This window comes from Hyperoodon ampullatus (genome assembly GCF_949752795.1).
Source record: "Hyperoodon ampullatus genome assembly, chromosome: 13".
NCBI lineage: Eukaryota > Metazoa > Chordata > Mammalia > Artiodactyla > Ziphiidae > Hyperoodon > Hyperoodon ampullatus.
Genome location: NC_136926.1, coordinates 28,099,991 through 28,113,848, shown reverse-complemented (window position 1 = coordinate 28,113,848; position 13,858 = coordinate 28,099,991). Strand labels below are relative to the sequence as shown.

The following is a 13,858-nucleotide window of genomic DNA, read 5'->3' as shown; positions in this document are numbered from 1 at the left end:
CGGGCAGGCCCACCTCCTGCAGGAAATCCCACCCCGCCAGCACCGCCACTGCTGTCGCTTAAGGTGGACCAGAAGCCTCGCAGTGCTGGGCTGCGCGTGGGCGGACCACAGCCTCCACAGTGAGGACCGGCAAGTCTGTCCCTTCCAATACGTCCCTGGGTCCTCTGTTCTGAAACCAAGACCCATCTGCCCCCTCCCCAGGTCGGAATCCATGTGGGGCCCTCGCCCTCCCTGGCCCTGGGCATCTGCTTCTCTACAGCCAGAACCCCGCGCAGCCCAGCGGCCACCTCCTCAGGCCACCTCGGGCCACGCTGCACAGGCCCTGGGACTCCTCAGACTGGAAGACCCCACCTCGCCTTAAGGTCCTAGCCCAGCAGGCAGGGCTGTGAGCTGTTAGAAAGGAACCTGGGCTTGGGGGCCAGAACAGAGGCATTAATGCAGCTGGACAGCAGAGGTGGTAATGGGCTTCCTCCCACCACCCCCAGTTACAGCCTCTGCCCATCGGGGAGCCCACCCACCCCAGGAGGCCCAGGGCCCAGAGGTGAGCGAAGAGCAGACACCTCCTTGCTCTGCCCGGGCTGCTTCAGCCTCTGGTGGCCTCGGGGCCTGAGGACACACTGTAGCTTCCCCGGGCCTGGCCCTGGCTCCTGCCCTTCTGTGGCCCAGCACACGGAGGCCCCCGGAGGGCCTCCAGGTCTGTGCGGGGTGAGAGCTGTGCAGTGAGCACCTGTCGCTGGGCATGGGCAGGAAGGGCACATGGCCCCCTTGAAGAGGTCCCTGCTGACTGCCTGGGCAGAGAGGTCCCGGGTGGGGCGGACCCAGTGAGGCCATGGCCCAGGTGTCCTCTCCTGAGCACAGCACAGTGCCTGAGCTGCAGGCCAGGGGACTGACCTGGAACACAGTGGCCATTTCGCGCCCCACCCCCACCCCATCACACACCCCCTCACACACCCTGGTCTCAGGGAGTCCACCTGGACATACACTGGCTGGGGGCTCAGAGGAGCCCCCCCAGTGTCCCTGATCCTCCTGGCTGTCACACCTTGCAGTGCAGCCTGGTCACAGCACAGCTGTGCCCCAGCCACCCTGAGGGGCCGCCCCGCTCAGGGTTCCCCCCTTGGAGACACATCTCCTCACCCAAGAGGAGGGAAGTCAGCCTGGCATTTTACAGCAAGTGGGATTCACCATGTACTACAGCCCAAAGCAGAGACGTTCCACATCCCTTCTGTGCTGGCAGGGGTGTGTGACCACCGGTCCCTGGAGAAGGACCACGGCCCAGCACAAGCCTTTCTGGTCAATGCATCGTGACCTCCACCAGCATCACGACTAAAATGGGGAGGTGCAAAAGCTTCCACGTCCCTCCCTGGGCCTCCCTGGTTGGGAAGGACCACCACAGGTGCCTGGCGAGCAAGCAAGGCCTTGGGATGCCAGCACGTGACCAAGGCCAATGAGGTCTTCAGTTTGGCTTCCTTTGGAGGTGCCTCCACCAGAGGCCAAGGAAGTGAGGCTTAAACAGGACACAGGACACAGGGAAGACAGGCCAGGGCTGGGCCATGATGGAAGCCTCTGATAGATGCTCCAGGGTCGGCTCCTGCCGGGCTCCTCCCCCTCCCCTGCGGGAGCTCCTCCAGCCCGGGTGGTCTCCCGGGACACAGGCCATTACAGGCGTGACCGTGTGCTTGGAGAACCTCTCTGCTGCTTAGGCCTACCTGCCTTACAGGACAAACTCCAAATGGCACTAACCCGCTTGCATCCCTGAAGTCCTTACTGAAAGCTCCCGCAGATGTCCCCGGCCTCCACCCAGACGGAGGGCCAGGAGCACGCAGACAGGTCTTCTCCGAGGATGGCTGTGGGGCTGAGCCCCGCCTGCGCCCGGCACCAGGCCAGATGTGCGAGCTGTGGACGGGTGGCTCCGCCAGGACTGAGGGCCAACAAAAGATGCCCGGCCGAAGGCAGGGGACCCACTGGGTCTCTCTGTGCCGCAGCCAAGGGGACCTGGTGGGCTTCCTCTCTCCCCCAAAGGCCAGGAAAAAACCTCCCTGTTCCTGGCCATGGGGCAAAGCAGGGCTGTTTAGGTCTCCAGGACAGCGCTGGCTTCCCCAGGCCACCTGCCTCACCAGCACCAGCTCAGATACACCGCGGCCCAAAGGCCACACAGCAGAGCGTGTGTGACGGCCAAAGGGGCAGGAACCCACTGTCCCAGGATGGGGCCGACGCACACATGGTCCTGCCTCCATGCAAGTTTCAAACGTGTTGTTTATTTGCTATTTTGATGACTATAAATAAGTGTTTCCACTATGGAAAAGAAAGTTAGCACAGTACATTCTCACGACTGGGTAATGGATTTTCTGAAGTCGTCTTCATTAGGGCAAAAACTTAGAAAAAAACAACCTGAATGTTGGAAGTCAGTTCTTTATATAAAGTCCCTTGTAAAAACAAAACAGAATAAAAACAAACCAAAAAGAAGGGTGCAGGGCAAAATTTAAAAAAAGAAAAAGGGAAAAGACAGGGAGAAAGGACACAACGGGAGCCGACTCATTGCTCCTCCTCAGCCACCTCCTTGGTCTCGTTCTCGGGCTCCTTGCCCTCCTTCACCGAAAGAGCTTCTAGCTTCTCAGCTACTTTCTCGGCACTATCATTTTTGCCAGATCCTGCCAAGACACAGGAACGTGGTAAGAAAGAATCACCGCTCTGCCCAACCCCGTGGCAGCGGACAGGCCACTTCCCTGAGTGCCTCCAGGTAAACACGTGCTCACGCCTGGGACCCCGCTCAGGATGCTTGGCGACCAGCATGGGGCCCTGAGTAAGCAGATGACCACGAGGACCCCTCCAAGCCCCTGCAGCCCCTGGGAGACTCCAGGAGACGTCGTGACTTGGCTACTAGGCCAGGCCAGAGAGCATGTGCATGGGGCCCCAGTGGCTGGCTTGCCCCTCAGAAAGCACCCGTGTACCGGGGTGGCTGCGTTGCCCTTGACAGGTCAAAGTGGTCACAGCCCCCCGGAATGCTGCTGTGGCAGACGGAAAAAGCACCCGCCTGGGGCTGCAGCCAGGTGCAGAGTGAGTCTGCAGAGCCCCCCCGGGCGCCCGCCACCCCATGGGCATCTGGCACCTTTCTTTTCTCTCTCTTCAATCTCTTTCCTGCATTCTTCAAACTTCGTTTTGAATTTCTGTGCATCTGCAGAGATAAGAAAAGATACCCCCTTAAGGTCTCTGAGCAGCGAGGAGTACGTGTCCTGGAGGGTCTGAAACTCCAAGGTTCACAAGGCCTGTCCCAGGCTGCCCCAACCCTCCACCTCCCTGCCTGACTTGACACCCATCTGGGCAGGGCAGGGTAGCCTTGCTCCTGCCAGGCGCTCTGCTCTCTGCTCCTGCAGTCCCCATTCCCAGAGCAGAGGCGAGGTCCACTCAGCATTGGATGTTCAGGGCCCACTGGGTGCTGCTTTTGACAACCTGAGCTAGAAAGATGTCCCAGCAGGGGAGGTCTGCCTGGGCACTGCCCTTGCTGGCACCCAGGCCATGGTGAGAGAACAGGTCGGCCCCGGGCAGACTGCCAGCACAGCCCCCTGTGAACTCAGCAAAGGAACCACACTATCATGGACTCAAGAGTCTGGGCAAGACCTCGAGGGCACTGAGATCCCTTCCCCGAGGGCCCATCAGACAGCAGGGCAGGAACAGTCCCCACCACACACTTCCCAGCTGCTGTCAACTCTCCCGGGAAAGCAACAGCACTGGCGTTTACAACCAAACCGCTACACCGTTAAGAAGCAGCGGCAGGCTGGCCTGGGCCTGCTTACTCTCGGCGTTAAGGAAGCGGATGGCCAGCAGCTCCTGCTTGGGGCACTCGTCGGCGAAGTCTGCGTGGGTATTCCAGACCCAGGCACGGTCACTGCCTGCGTTCGGCTTCAGCTCCATCATCGGCGTGACTGGAGAGAGAAGCCCCATGAGGACGGTGCAGCTGTCAAGCTGGCCCACCCACCCTGACCCCTGAAGGCCCGAATTGGGGCAAGACAGGCCTGGTTTGGGGTTTGCCAACCAGGCTTAGACAAAGTCCTGTGGGATCTGGATTTTACCCAAACCTCTGAAAACATCCTATGTTCACTTAAAACCAGGACCGCCCTGAATCTGGGAACAGGGTGGCCCATTCCCTGACCACGAGGACACCTCAGCGAGGGTTTCCAATCCCAACTCAGCCAAGGCCTCCAATGCCACCACGGCTGCTCACGCCCGGCCCCATGGCCCTGCCCCTGTCTGACCAGCCCCCAGACCCAGGGCAGACATGGGCCACAAGGCCTTGTGGGCCCAGACCTTCCAGTGAAGGGCACCCACCACGTGGCTGTGTCCATGCTTGGCCACTCCATCCGAGACCTGGCCCACAGAAAGTGGGGAGCGGCAGAGGAGCAGAAGCCAGGAAATGGAGTGATCACCCAGGAAGGCTCATGGTCAGACCAGGGCAACCACTCTCAGCCTTGCACTGTCCAGGGACACCACAGGGAACGAGGCCACCAGAAGTGGACACCGAGGGCCTCGTGACCTGCTCGTACGTCACAGAAGGTTGAGCCACGGCCGGGAATAAGCACAGCTGTCCATCTCCTCAGACCTTGCACAGACTCAAGGGGGACGAGCTCCCCAAGAAACAGGAGCACCCCAGAGCCACGCTCACCCCACGGCCCTGGCAGAAGCCCCCTGAGATACAGGACACGCCCAGCCCCAGGAATATGTCACATTCTGAACCGAGAGCAGTCATCCCAGCCCACAGACACCCAGTGAGCCCGCATTCCTACGGGGCACCAGGCCTGGGACCCACCTGCAGCTCACAGCAAACAACCCAGTGACCGGCCTGGCTCTGGGAAAAGCAGGGGGTCAGGGAAAACCCCCGGAAAAACATCTCAAATTGAGTTGGGAGACGAGGACCAGACCAGAGCCAATGGCCTGGGCAGGGTGGGAGGACCATGGGGCAGGGACATGGAGTCTGGCCCGTGAAGGCCAGGGGGACTGTGGTGCCAGGAGGCCCCTCGCTGCTCGTATGGCCACATCACCCTCCAGGGCTGCTCCCTCTGGTTCCTGCCAGGGTCACCTGTGTGCCCAGAGGGGCCCTGCCCCGCCGGACACGTTTGCTTCCAGACACACACTTGCGGCTCCAGAGCAGCCCAGTAACCAAGGGACTGACATGGGGGGAATCTTACTGTCACCCCTTCGCCAGCCAAGCTGCGGGTGGCTTTCCCTGGACGCCCCACACTGTGCCTGGGGCCACCTACTGTAGTGGTTGGCGCAGATCTTGAGGGTCTTGTCCCTGCGCATGAGGAGGCGGATGGTCCCCTTCTCCTTGTGCTTCAGCAGCTTGACGTCCCCGGTACCCCGCTCCTTCCACTCCGGGAGGTCGTTCTCTGAAGCAAACCGGAACAGCTTGGCCCGCCTTTGAGGAAAGCCATTGAGCGAGGGGTTAGGCAAACACTGAAGGGGATGAACAAGCCTGCGCCCGCGGCGTCACGAAACACCCTTGCCTTTCTTTTTACTCCCAGAACCACAAGTCAAGACGTCAACAAAAGACTGAAACGGCTCAACAAACTCCAGATTTTTGCTTCACAATAAAAAAAGGAAAAAAATTCCTACAGTTGCAACATATTCCAACAGTTAAGACCTGACCTCTCAAGAGAGCCCACTGCGTCCTGGGCAAGGCTGCAATCACGGGGCGGGGGGCTCCCTGGCGTCCCCGGTGCCCCAAGGGCAGCACGGAAGTAGGCAGGGGCCGAGAAGCCTTCCCTCTCCTGGGAAGACGGGGCTGCAGGCCTCTGCTTAGGCCACCAGGCTCTGGCCCAACAGCCCGCCTTCCTGCCCAGAGCAGCCTTGCCCTTTGCTTCCCCACAGGACCCCAGCTCAGCCGGTCCCTTTCCTATGGAAGACTCTGCTCTCCGAACTCAACTCTGTCAAGGGAGATGCATCCTCAGAAAGAAGCCCCAGGCCCATGGTGAAGGCCCCACCCACTGGCCTCACTTCCCTCAGGACGCCAGAAGGTGCAGCAGCATTTCTACGCAGATCAGAGACCCAGAAAACCAGTGTCTTTATGGAGCCACCCAGCACCCTCTGAGATCCAAGGGGTGCAGACAGCTCTCCTTCCCCAGGCCCTTGGGAGTGGTGGGGAGGGGCTGGTCTCTCCAGCCTCCCTGCCTTAGAGGGAGGAGTTGCAGTGCTGGTGATCCCCTCTGCTTCCCTCCCCTGACCCACAGCAAAGCACTCAAACCATAACCTGGCATCTTGGACAGAATTTGAAGGGTAGAGAGTTTGCTTCCCCCCTGATTTCCACTAACTTGTAGCTACATCAGCGTCTCCCGCGATCCTGCGTGTCCACGCAGTGCCGTCACTTTGTTGCACACATTTGGATGCACGGCTTCTGTGACCACTGCTTCAAAGTGACAGGGCCACCGTAGCTTCTTGTTGAGAGCACCAAGAATCACGTATGGTTTTTAAAGAGTAACTTTAATGACTATAGCACCGCCCACTCTCATTTGTAATTCCAGGCATTGTTTTGTATACTAAAAGTATTGAATCGGAAACTCATAAACTTCAAAGTACCCCCACATTTAAGGAAAAAAGATAATAGTAAAGACCCAATGCTCAACCAGCGGCAGGGGGCTGAAAGAGTCTTAGAGGCAAGGGTGGCAAGGACAGGGGTCTTGGGGAGATGTCCCTTGTGGACAGAGCAGTGGTAACATGACACCTGGGAGTGCCCATCCCTCCTCAAGACTGGCCTCAGGGCAGCAGCGACACCCAGGACCTAGGAATGAGTGGATTCTAACAACAGCCTTGATTTTCCACGTGGGAGTAGCCATCACAAAACCCTCCGTGTGGTTAAAGGTCAAGCCAAGACCTTGACACCCATAAAAACCAGTTACTATCTTACACTAAAAATGCTTAGTTCTGAAAAGACACCAACTTACTTACATTTTAAAAAGCTCCTCTTCATCTTCTTCCAGCGTTTTAATTTCTTGCTCCGGAAGAGAAACTATTGGTTCAAACTGGGGGTCATGGTTGGACTCGTCGGCATTCTCGGTGGAGGTGTCGTGGTCCTCGTGGGTGTCCTGTGGAGCAGGGTGGAGATATGACCCTACTGGCCACGCCAGAGCTCACCAGTAGCCACAGCCATCATCCCCACTAGTGAAGGGCCTCACCACAAAGCAAGGGATTAAAAAAGCCTTTCAACCCAAAGCTTTTCTCCGGAATCTGCAGTGAGACACCGGACTCCGACAGCCTCCCCCAGATGCAACAACCACACCTGCACAGACTGATTGGTCTCCTTAAACCCTGAAACGCCCAGTGCCGGGGAGAAACTGCCCCAGGCTCCTCATCTGTAAGACGCAGATGCTGATACTGCCACGCACAGACTAAGATCACGATGATGGAGAAAAGAGGGCCTAGTACCCTTAAAACAAAGCAACCCTTTGAGTTTTTACTGGTTGAGAAAAATCTGTGCTGTTCCTTAAGAGGAAAAAAAGTTGTGATGGATCTGCTAGCGTTTATACAGAATTCACAGTTCTGCCGGCAGTTATACCTAGGTTGGGAAAATTACGTTTATAATTCAAAAGAATTCACACAAGAGCCACAGAATTCTAATCCAGTGCAAAGAACTAACTGTAGAGCACAAAGGATCATGTTTTAGGTTGTCTCACGGAGCACGTGGCTTGGCAATCCATAGCCCGTGAGGATAAGACACCCAGACTTAGCTCCCGGGCTCTGCCCAGAAACGCAGGCCTTCGTCGGCTCCTCGGCCGGAGTGCACCGGGCCGCACGGCCACCCCCGGGCCCCCGCTGCCACAGGCCGCCCGCCGGGCCGCGCAGAAGCGGAGGCCGGTGGCGGCTTGGGGACCAGAAACGGATGAATGGGGCTTTGCGCGGGCCGCGGGCGGGCGGGGGCCGTCTCGGTGCGGGGCCCGCGGGGATCGAGCGGGGGGCCTGCGCCCGCCCGCGGCCCGGCGGCCAGGAGCGAGAGCGAGGCCAGGCCGCCCCAAGGTCACGCGGCCCCGCGCCCGAGCCCGCTGGCCGGCGGGGGTTGGCGGCGGCGCGGGCCTCCCACGTGGCCGCCGGTAGCGGCCCCGGCCCACCCGGCCCCCGCCCCAGCCCGCCCAGCCCGGCCCACCTTGGCGGCCGCCATGGGCGCGGCGGCGGCGGCGGCGGCGGCTCGGCTGGCTCGGTCGTCGCGGGCTCCGCGGCCTCTCGGCGGCTAGTCGCAGCTCCTTCCTCCGCGTCTGGCGCCGGCAACTCCCGCCCGCCCTCTCTTCCCTCCGCCCCGCGACCCGAACCCCGACCCCTGACCCCGGCGGCGGGAAACGCGCCGCGATTCAAAACCAGCGCAGCTTTATTGGCTCAGGCGGCGGACATTCTCATTGTCCAGCCCGCCCCGCTCTTCCCGCCAAAACGCCCGCGGCGCATGCCCGGCCCGCCCGGAGGCCGGGGAGCGCGCACTCCCGGCGGCCCTCGCGCGCACTTCCGTCCGCGGCCGCGCGCGCCCCTAGAGCTCGCGGACGGTGCTGGGGGTCCGAGCGGCGCGTGGCGATGACGTCGCCGGAAGCGGGGACGATAGAGACGCGCCGCCTCCGCTGCGCGCGCCGGCGGACGAGAGAGCGGCCGGGGAGGAGAGCGGCGGGCGCGGGCCCCTGCCTGGTGGGCTGCGAAGCCCGTGCCCGAGACCCGGACCTGAGCGCAGAGCGTACGAGTCCCGCCCCCGCCCGGGCCGGAGCAGGGCCGGCCTCGCCGAGTCGCAGCCGCTCTCCGCGCGCCCCCCGTGTGCCAGGCCCCGGGCGAGGCAGCCGACCGAGCGGACGATGGGTGACGAGCTCGACGGTGAAGTACGGTGAACGGGAGATCCTGGCGGAGCCGGGGGCGGGTGGTGAGATGGGACGGGGAGGGAGAGGCTCGGGGCGCGCGGGCCCCAGCCAGCCCGCCTGTCTGCTGTCTCCACGCAGGGCCGGGCGCGCGTGGGGGGCCCCGGCCAGGACGGCCCCAGCGCGCTGGGCAGCCCCGCGGCCCCGGGCCCCCAGCAGGGGGAGGAGCAGGCCACGGGGACCGGGGCCACGGGACCGGGTGCTCAGCCGGGGCCCTACAGCTACATCCGGGCTGGCCTGTTCACCTCGGAGATCTTCAAGTTGGAGCTTCAGAACGTGCCGCGCCACGCCAGCTTTAGCGACGTCCGGCGCTTCCTGGGCCGCTTCGGGCTGCAGCCCCATAAGACGAAGCTCTTCGGGCAGCCTCCCTGCGCCTTCGTGACCTTTCGCAGCGCCGCCGAGCGCGACAAAGCCCTGTGTGTGCTGCACGGCGCCCTGTGGAAGGGCCGGCCGCTCAGCGTGCGCCTGGCCAGGCCCAAGGCTGACCCCTTGGCCCGGAAGAGGCAACGGGAGGACCAGGGGGAGCCGCCTGCCACCCCCGCCACGTGCATCGCTGATGTGGTGACCCCTCTTTGGACCATGCCCTACGCGGAGCAGCTTGAACGGAAGCGGCTGGAGTGTGAGCAGGTGCTGCAGAAGCTCGCCAAGTGAGTGTGGGTGCAGGCACTCCTGGGCAGAGCGCCCATCGGCGGCTCCCTGTGCGCTCAGCCTGCTCAGATACCCCTTTGGGGAGCCAGCCAGTAAAAACCCTGTATTACCGGTCGGGACAGTGAGGTCCCAAAAAGGGGCCCAGGTGCTTGGGCAATTGGAGCCTGACCTCTGCCCCTCCTTTGCCCCGCAGGGAAATCGGAAGCACCAACCGCGCCCTGCTCCCTTGGCTGCTCTTACAGAGGCACAAACACAATAAGGCCTGCTGCCCACTGGAGGGGGTCCGGCCATCACCTCAGCAGGTCAGGGCCTCTCCTCTCACAGAAGCTCCTCCTGCCCGGCTCTCCCATCTCTGTTCCTGCTGCGCATCTGCTTATGGTTCTCATCAAGTGCTTGTTAGTTGTCAGCCTTCTGCCCTGGGCTGCCAGGGCCTGCAGGGGAACCAGGGCCTCGCTCACCGCTGTCTTTTGCTGTGCACCCTCCATGCACGAGTGCTGGACCGCCGGGGTAACGGTGGGCGTCTCTCTGTTTCCTTCTCCTCTCCCTGCAGACTGAGTATCGGAACAAATGTGAGTTTCTGGTTGGCGTTGGGGTGGATGGGGAAGACAACACGGTCGGCTGCCGGCTTGGCAAGTACAAGGGCGGGACGTGTGCTGTGGCAGCCCCCTTCGACACCGTGCATATCCCTGGGGCCACCAAACAGGTGGTGAAGGCTTTCCAGGAGTTCATCCGGTGAGGACACGTGGCTGGGCTGGTGGCTCCAGGACATCCCGAGGCAGTCTGGGAGCAGAAGACCTGGGTCCTATCTGGGGGGTCTGGTGGGTGTGGCTGGAGGAGAGAGCAGGGACGCTGCTCATCCTATCTTGGTCGGCAGATGTCAGAGACTTAGGGCCATCTGTGGCTCCCACAGGTCCACTCCCTACTCGGCGTATGACCCGGAGACATACTCGGGTCACTGGAAGCAGCTGACCGTGCGCATCAGCCGCCGTGGCCAAGCCATGGCCATTGCCTACTTCCACCCGCAGGTCTCAAGCGGGTGGCTTGCTGGGGGAGGGGTGTCTGGGCCGGAGCAGACTTCAACACAGTCTTATGGGCCTTATCTACTGCCTGCTCCAGAATCTGAGCCCTGAGGAGCTGGAGGGGCTGAAGGCTTCTTTGGCACAGCACTTCATGGAGGGGCCAGGCAAGACCAGTGGGGTGACTTGCCTCTACTTCGTGGAGGAGGGACAGCGGTTAGTAGCCCAGGTGGGGCTGGGTGGGTTTCTCCGAGGACTGGTGACACTGATAAACCCACCTTCCCGCCTACAGAAAGACCCCCAGCCAAGAGGGCCTGCCTCTGGAGCATGTGGCCGGGGACGAGTGCATCCGCGAGGACCTGCTGGGGCTGACCTTCCGGATTTCCCCTCACGCCTTCTTCCAGGTGACCAGATCCCTGGGCTCCAGGCTGGTGCAGCAGAGAGGGGAGAGCATCCAGGCAGGGAGCCGCCAGGGCTGCGAGGTTGGCCACCTGGAGGAAGGGCTGCTAACCGTGGCCACTCGCTAGACCCTGGTGACCACCCTGTGGGAGGGTGGCTTGTGGGCACGACACCAGGCTCTGGTGCTGGTGGGGTCTGGTAATGCTGCTGCAGGGGTCCCATGGGTCCAGCTCTCGAGGAGGTGGGAGGGGGGCAGCATTGAGTTGCTTGCTTGGGCCGGGAGACTGGGTGTGGACGGAGGGGCCCTGGGGCCCTCAGGCAGTTAGAGGTGGGGAAGGGAGTGGTGGTGGGGCGGCCAAGAGCACAAGCACCTGGGGATGCAGGCACTGGGGGACTGGAGGGCAGCGGATAGGCTGCTCTGATGCGTAACCCACGCCCAGGTGAACACCCCCGCGGCTGAGGTGCTCTACACGCTCATCCAGGACTGGGCCCAGCTGGACGCAGGGAGCACGGTGCTGGACGTGTGCTGCGGCACCGGCACCATCGGCCTGGCTCTGGCCCGGGTGAGTCCTCCTACCCTGGTCAAGAGCATGCTCTCCCCCACCCCACCCTTGTGTCACCCATCTTGTCTGTCATGACCCCCCAAGAGAACCTCAGACTGTTCAGGTCCTCTTCTGCTGCCCCCCAGAAGGTCCACGGGTGGGGAGGGGTGCCATCGGTCTGCCCTGTTTTTGCTCCAGAAGGTAAAGAGAGTCGTGGGGATCGAGCTGTGCCAGGAGGCTGTGGAGGATGCCCGGGTGAATGCCCTGGACAACGGTGAGAGCCAGCGGGCCTCGCAGTGGGTGGCAGGCCCTGTGCGTCCCTCCACACGGCACCTGGGACCCACACAGTGGCTCCTAGGGCTCATGGGGTGGGGACAGAAAGGGCCCCTACTGCGTGGACCTATTGTGTGCCCACGATGCCTGAGGCTGCCCTGCAGGGAAGGGTTTTCCTGAGGTGTCTTCTGGGGGCTTCTGGACTCGGCTGGGCAGGTCTCTGGGGGGTGTCCCGGGCCTCACGGCAGGGCTGCTGCTCTGCCACCTCCAGAGTTGAGCAACGTCGAGTTCCATTGCGGGAGGGCCGAGGACCTGGTGCCTGCACTGGTGAGCAGACTGGCGTCCCAGCAGCTCATAGCCGTCCTGGACCCACCCCGCGCCGGTCTACGTGAGTGGTCTCCACCTGAGGGGTGGTGCGGGGAGGCAGACGGTGGCCCACTAAGCTGCCTGGTCTCGGGCCCCTGTCCACTCCTTGAGGGGGAGCCACTGGGGACTCTCCCTTGAGGGGTCTGTGCCTCCCCAGATTCCAAAGTGATCCTGGCTGTCCGCAGAGCTGAGAACCTCAAGCGACTCCTGTATGTCTCCTGCAACCCCCGGGCAGCCATGGGCAACTTTGTGGAGTGAGTGTGGGGCCTGGGTGGACGGGGCCTCACCCCAGGAGACCCTGCTGTACCCATGCAGTTGACCATGGCACTCCCTCCCATACAGCCTCTGCAGGGCCCCGTCGAACCGGGTGAAGGGCAGTCCCTTCCGGCCAGTCAAGGCTGTGGCCGTGGACCTGTTCCCGCAGACCCCCCACTGTGAGATGCTCATCCTGTTTGAGAGAGTAGAGCACCCCGATGGCGTGGGGGCCCTGGAGCCCCCGAATCCTCCAGTCCAGCCCCCACCAGGGCCCCCAGGTGACACCCCACCAGAAACCAGGGCCTCCCCTGCTTCTTAGTTCTCTGGGGCAGCAGAAACCAGCCCTTCCAGAACAGCACCCAGACTGCATCACAGGCAGAATCCAGGGGCTCCCCAAGTCCTTGCCCTGCCCTGCCTGGCATACTCAGGCAATAGCCACAGAGGGTACAAGACCCCTGTCCCCATGGGCTCCTGTGGCCTGCTCCCCCCTTACCCCCAAAATGGGCAGCAAGGGCTGGAATAAACAAGTGCTGAACTACCAATGTTTGTGATAAGAACTCAGAGCCTGGCACACAGGGACTGTCCTGTACCCTCACCACAGGTGCAAAGGGGCAGGGCCAGGAGCGCTCATAAGAACTGGCCCAGTTGGAACAGTTCTCCCAGCTCCTTGCGTGGCCAAAAGTCCTGGTGTCCCAGCAGAGCCTGCTGACAGACACAAGCCTTGTGGCCAAGGGCCAACTGTACACACAGCGTGGGGAGCACAGAGCAAGATGCTGCCCTGTTGCCCTTCCCCACCCTCATTGCAGTCCCATCCCCAAAGGGACATACCTCCCAGTGACCACAAGAGCTAGAGGTGGGATTGGGACACTGCTTAGCTGCTCTGGCCTTCAGGGCAGCTCTGGCCAGTTGAGGACCCATGGCCAGAAGAAAAACAGACCAGCCATTTCCTTTTGGACAGTTTTGCTTTATGCGTTCAGACAATTAAGGCTCACCCCTATAGCCATGGCCCAGCTGCCACCTGGGAGGTACACAAAGGATGGTGGCCACCCAGAAGTGGCCTCAGCACAGGCTCCCCCTGCTCTCTGCCCCCACAGTATGGCTGTGTTCACAGAATACTTGCACCCACACAAGGGACAGAGGAAGGAAGGACTCGGGGAGGCCTCAGTGAGGCTCACCTGCCTCCAGTGTGCACAAAGCTTTGGTTCGAGGTGGTGCATCTGACTTTTAAGGGCAAACAGTTATAGTCAAATGGTTATTCACAACTGCAGACGGGGCAGGACAGAAGCAAGTGTGTAATTATAGCAACTTGATTTGCGGACTCTCTTTTACAAAGGTCAGCACAGGTGCCAACCTCAGTCACGGGGTGGCAAGGCATAGAAAATACTGTCTCCTGTAAAACCACCACCCATAGGGGAGGTGTCCAGCACTGTGCCATGAGCACACGGTGCCCTGAACAGGTGCTGGAGCGGGGAGCCAACGGTTCACA

General features: G+C 61.6%; 2 protein-coding genes across 4 annotated transcripts; one reads left to right on the top strand and one right to left on the bottom strand.

The window, feature by feature from the left end:
* Positions 1-2,235: 2,235 nt before the first annotated feature.
* On the bottom strand, positions 2,236-9,135 carry RANBP1 (RAN binding protein 1). 3 transcript variants are annotated; one of them, XM_079717134.1, is made up of 6 exons: positions 9,119-9,135; positions 6,937-7,073; positions 5,253-5,410; positions 3,792-3,920; positions 3,107-3,172; positions 2,236-2,648 (listed from the first exon to the last, which is right to left on the bottom strand). In XM_079717134.1, coding segments are annotated over exons 2-6 (471 nt in total). In that variant the 5' UTR covers positions 6,939-7,073; positions 9,119-9,135; the 3' UTR covers positions 2,236-2,532. The 3 variants fall into 3 exon arrangements, with proteins under 3 accessions (XP_079573260.1, XP_079573259.1, XP_079573258.1); XM_079717133.1 differs by lacking the exon at positions 9,119-9,135 and adding an exon at positions 8,129-8,255; XM_079717132.1 differs by lacking the exon at positions 9,119-9,135 and adding an exon at positions 7,662-7,755.
* TRMT2A (tRNA methyltransferase 2 homolog A) lies at positions 8,545-12,906 on the top strand (the record flags this gene model as incomplete). The annotated part of the gene is made up of 12 exons (XM_079718161.1): positions 8,545-8,871; positions 8,955-9,520; positions 9,715-9,823; positions 10,072-10,253; positions 10,432-10,546; positions 10,638-10,753; positions 10,830-10,941; positions 11,377-11,499; positions 11,677-11,752; positions 12,023-12,139; positions 12,275-12,371; positions 12,460-12,906. 12 exons carry the CDS (start codon positions 8,545-8,547, stop codon positions 12,689-12,691), a joined length of 2,172 nt encoding a protein of 723 aa, XP_079574287.1. The 3' UTR covers positions 12,692-12,906.
* Between the last annotated feature and the right edge of the window lie 952 nt (positions 12,907-13,858).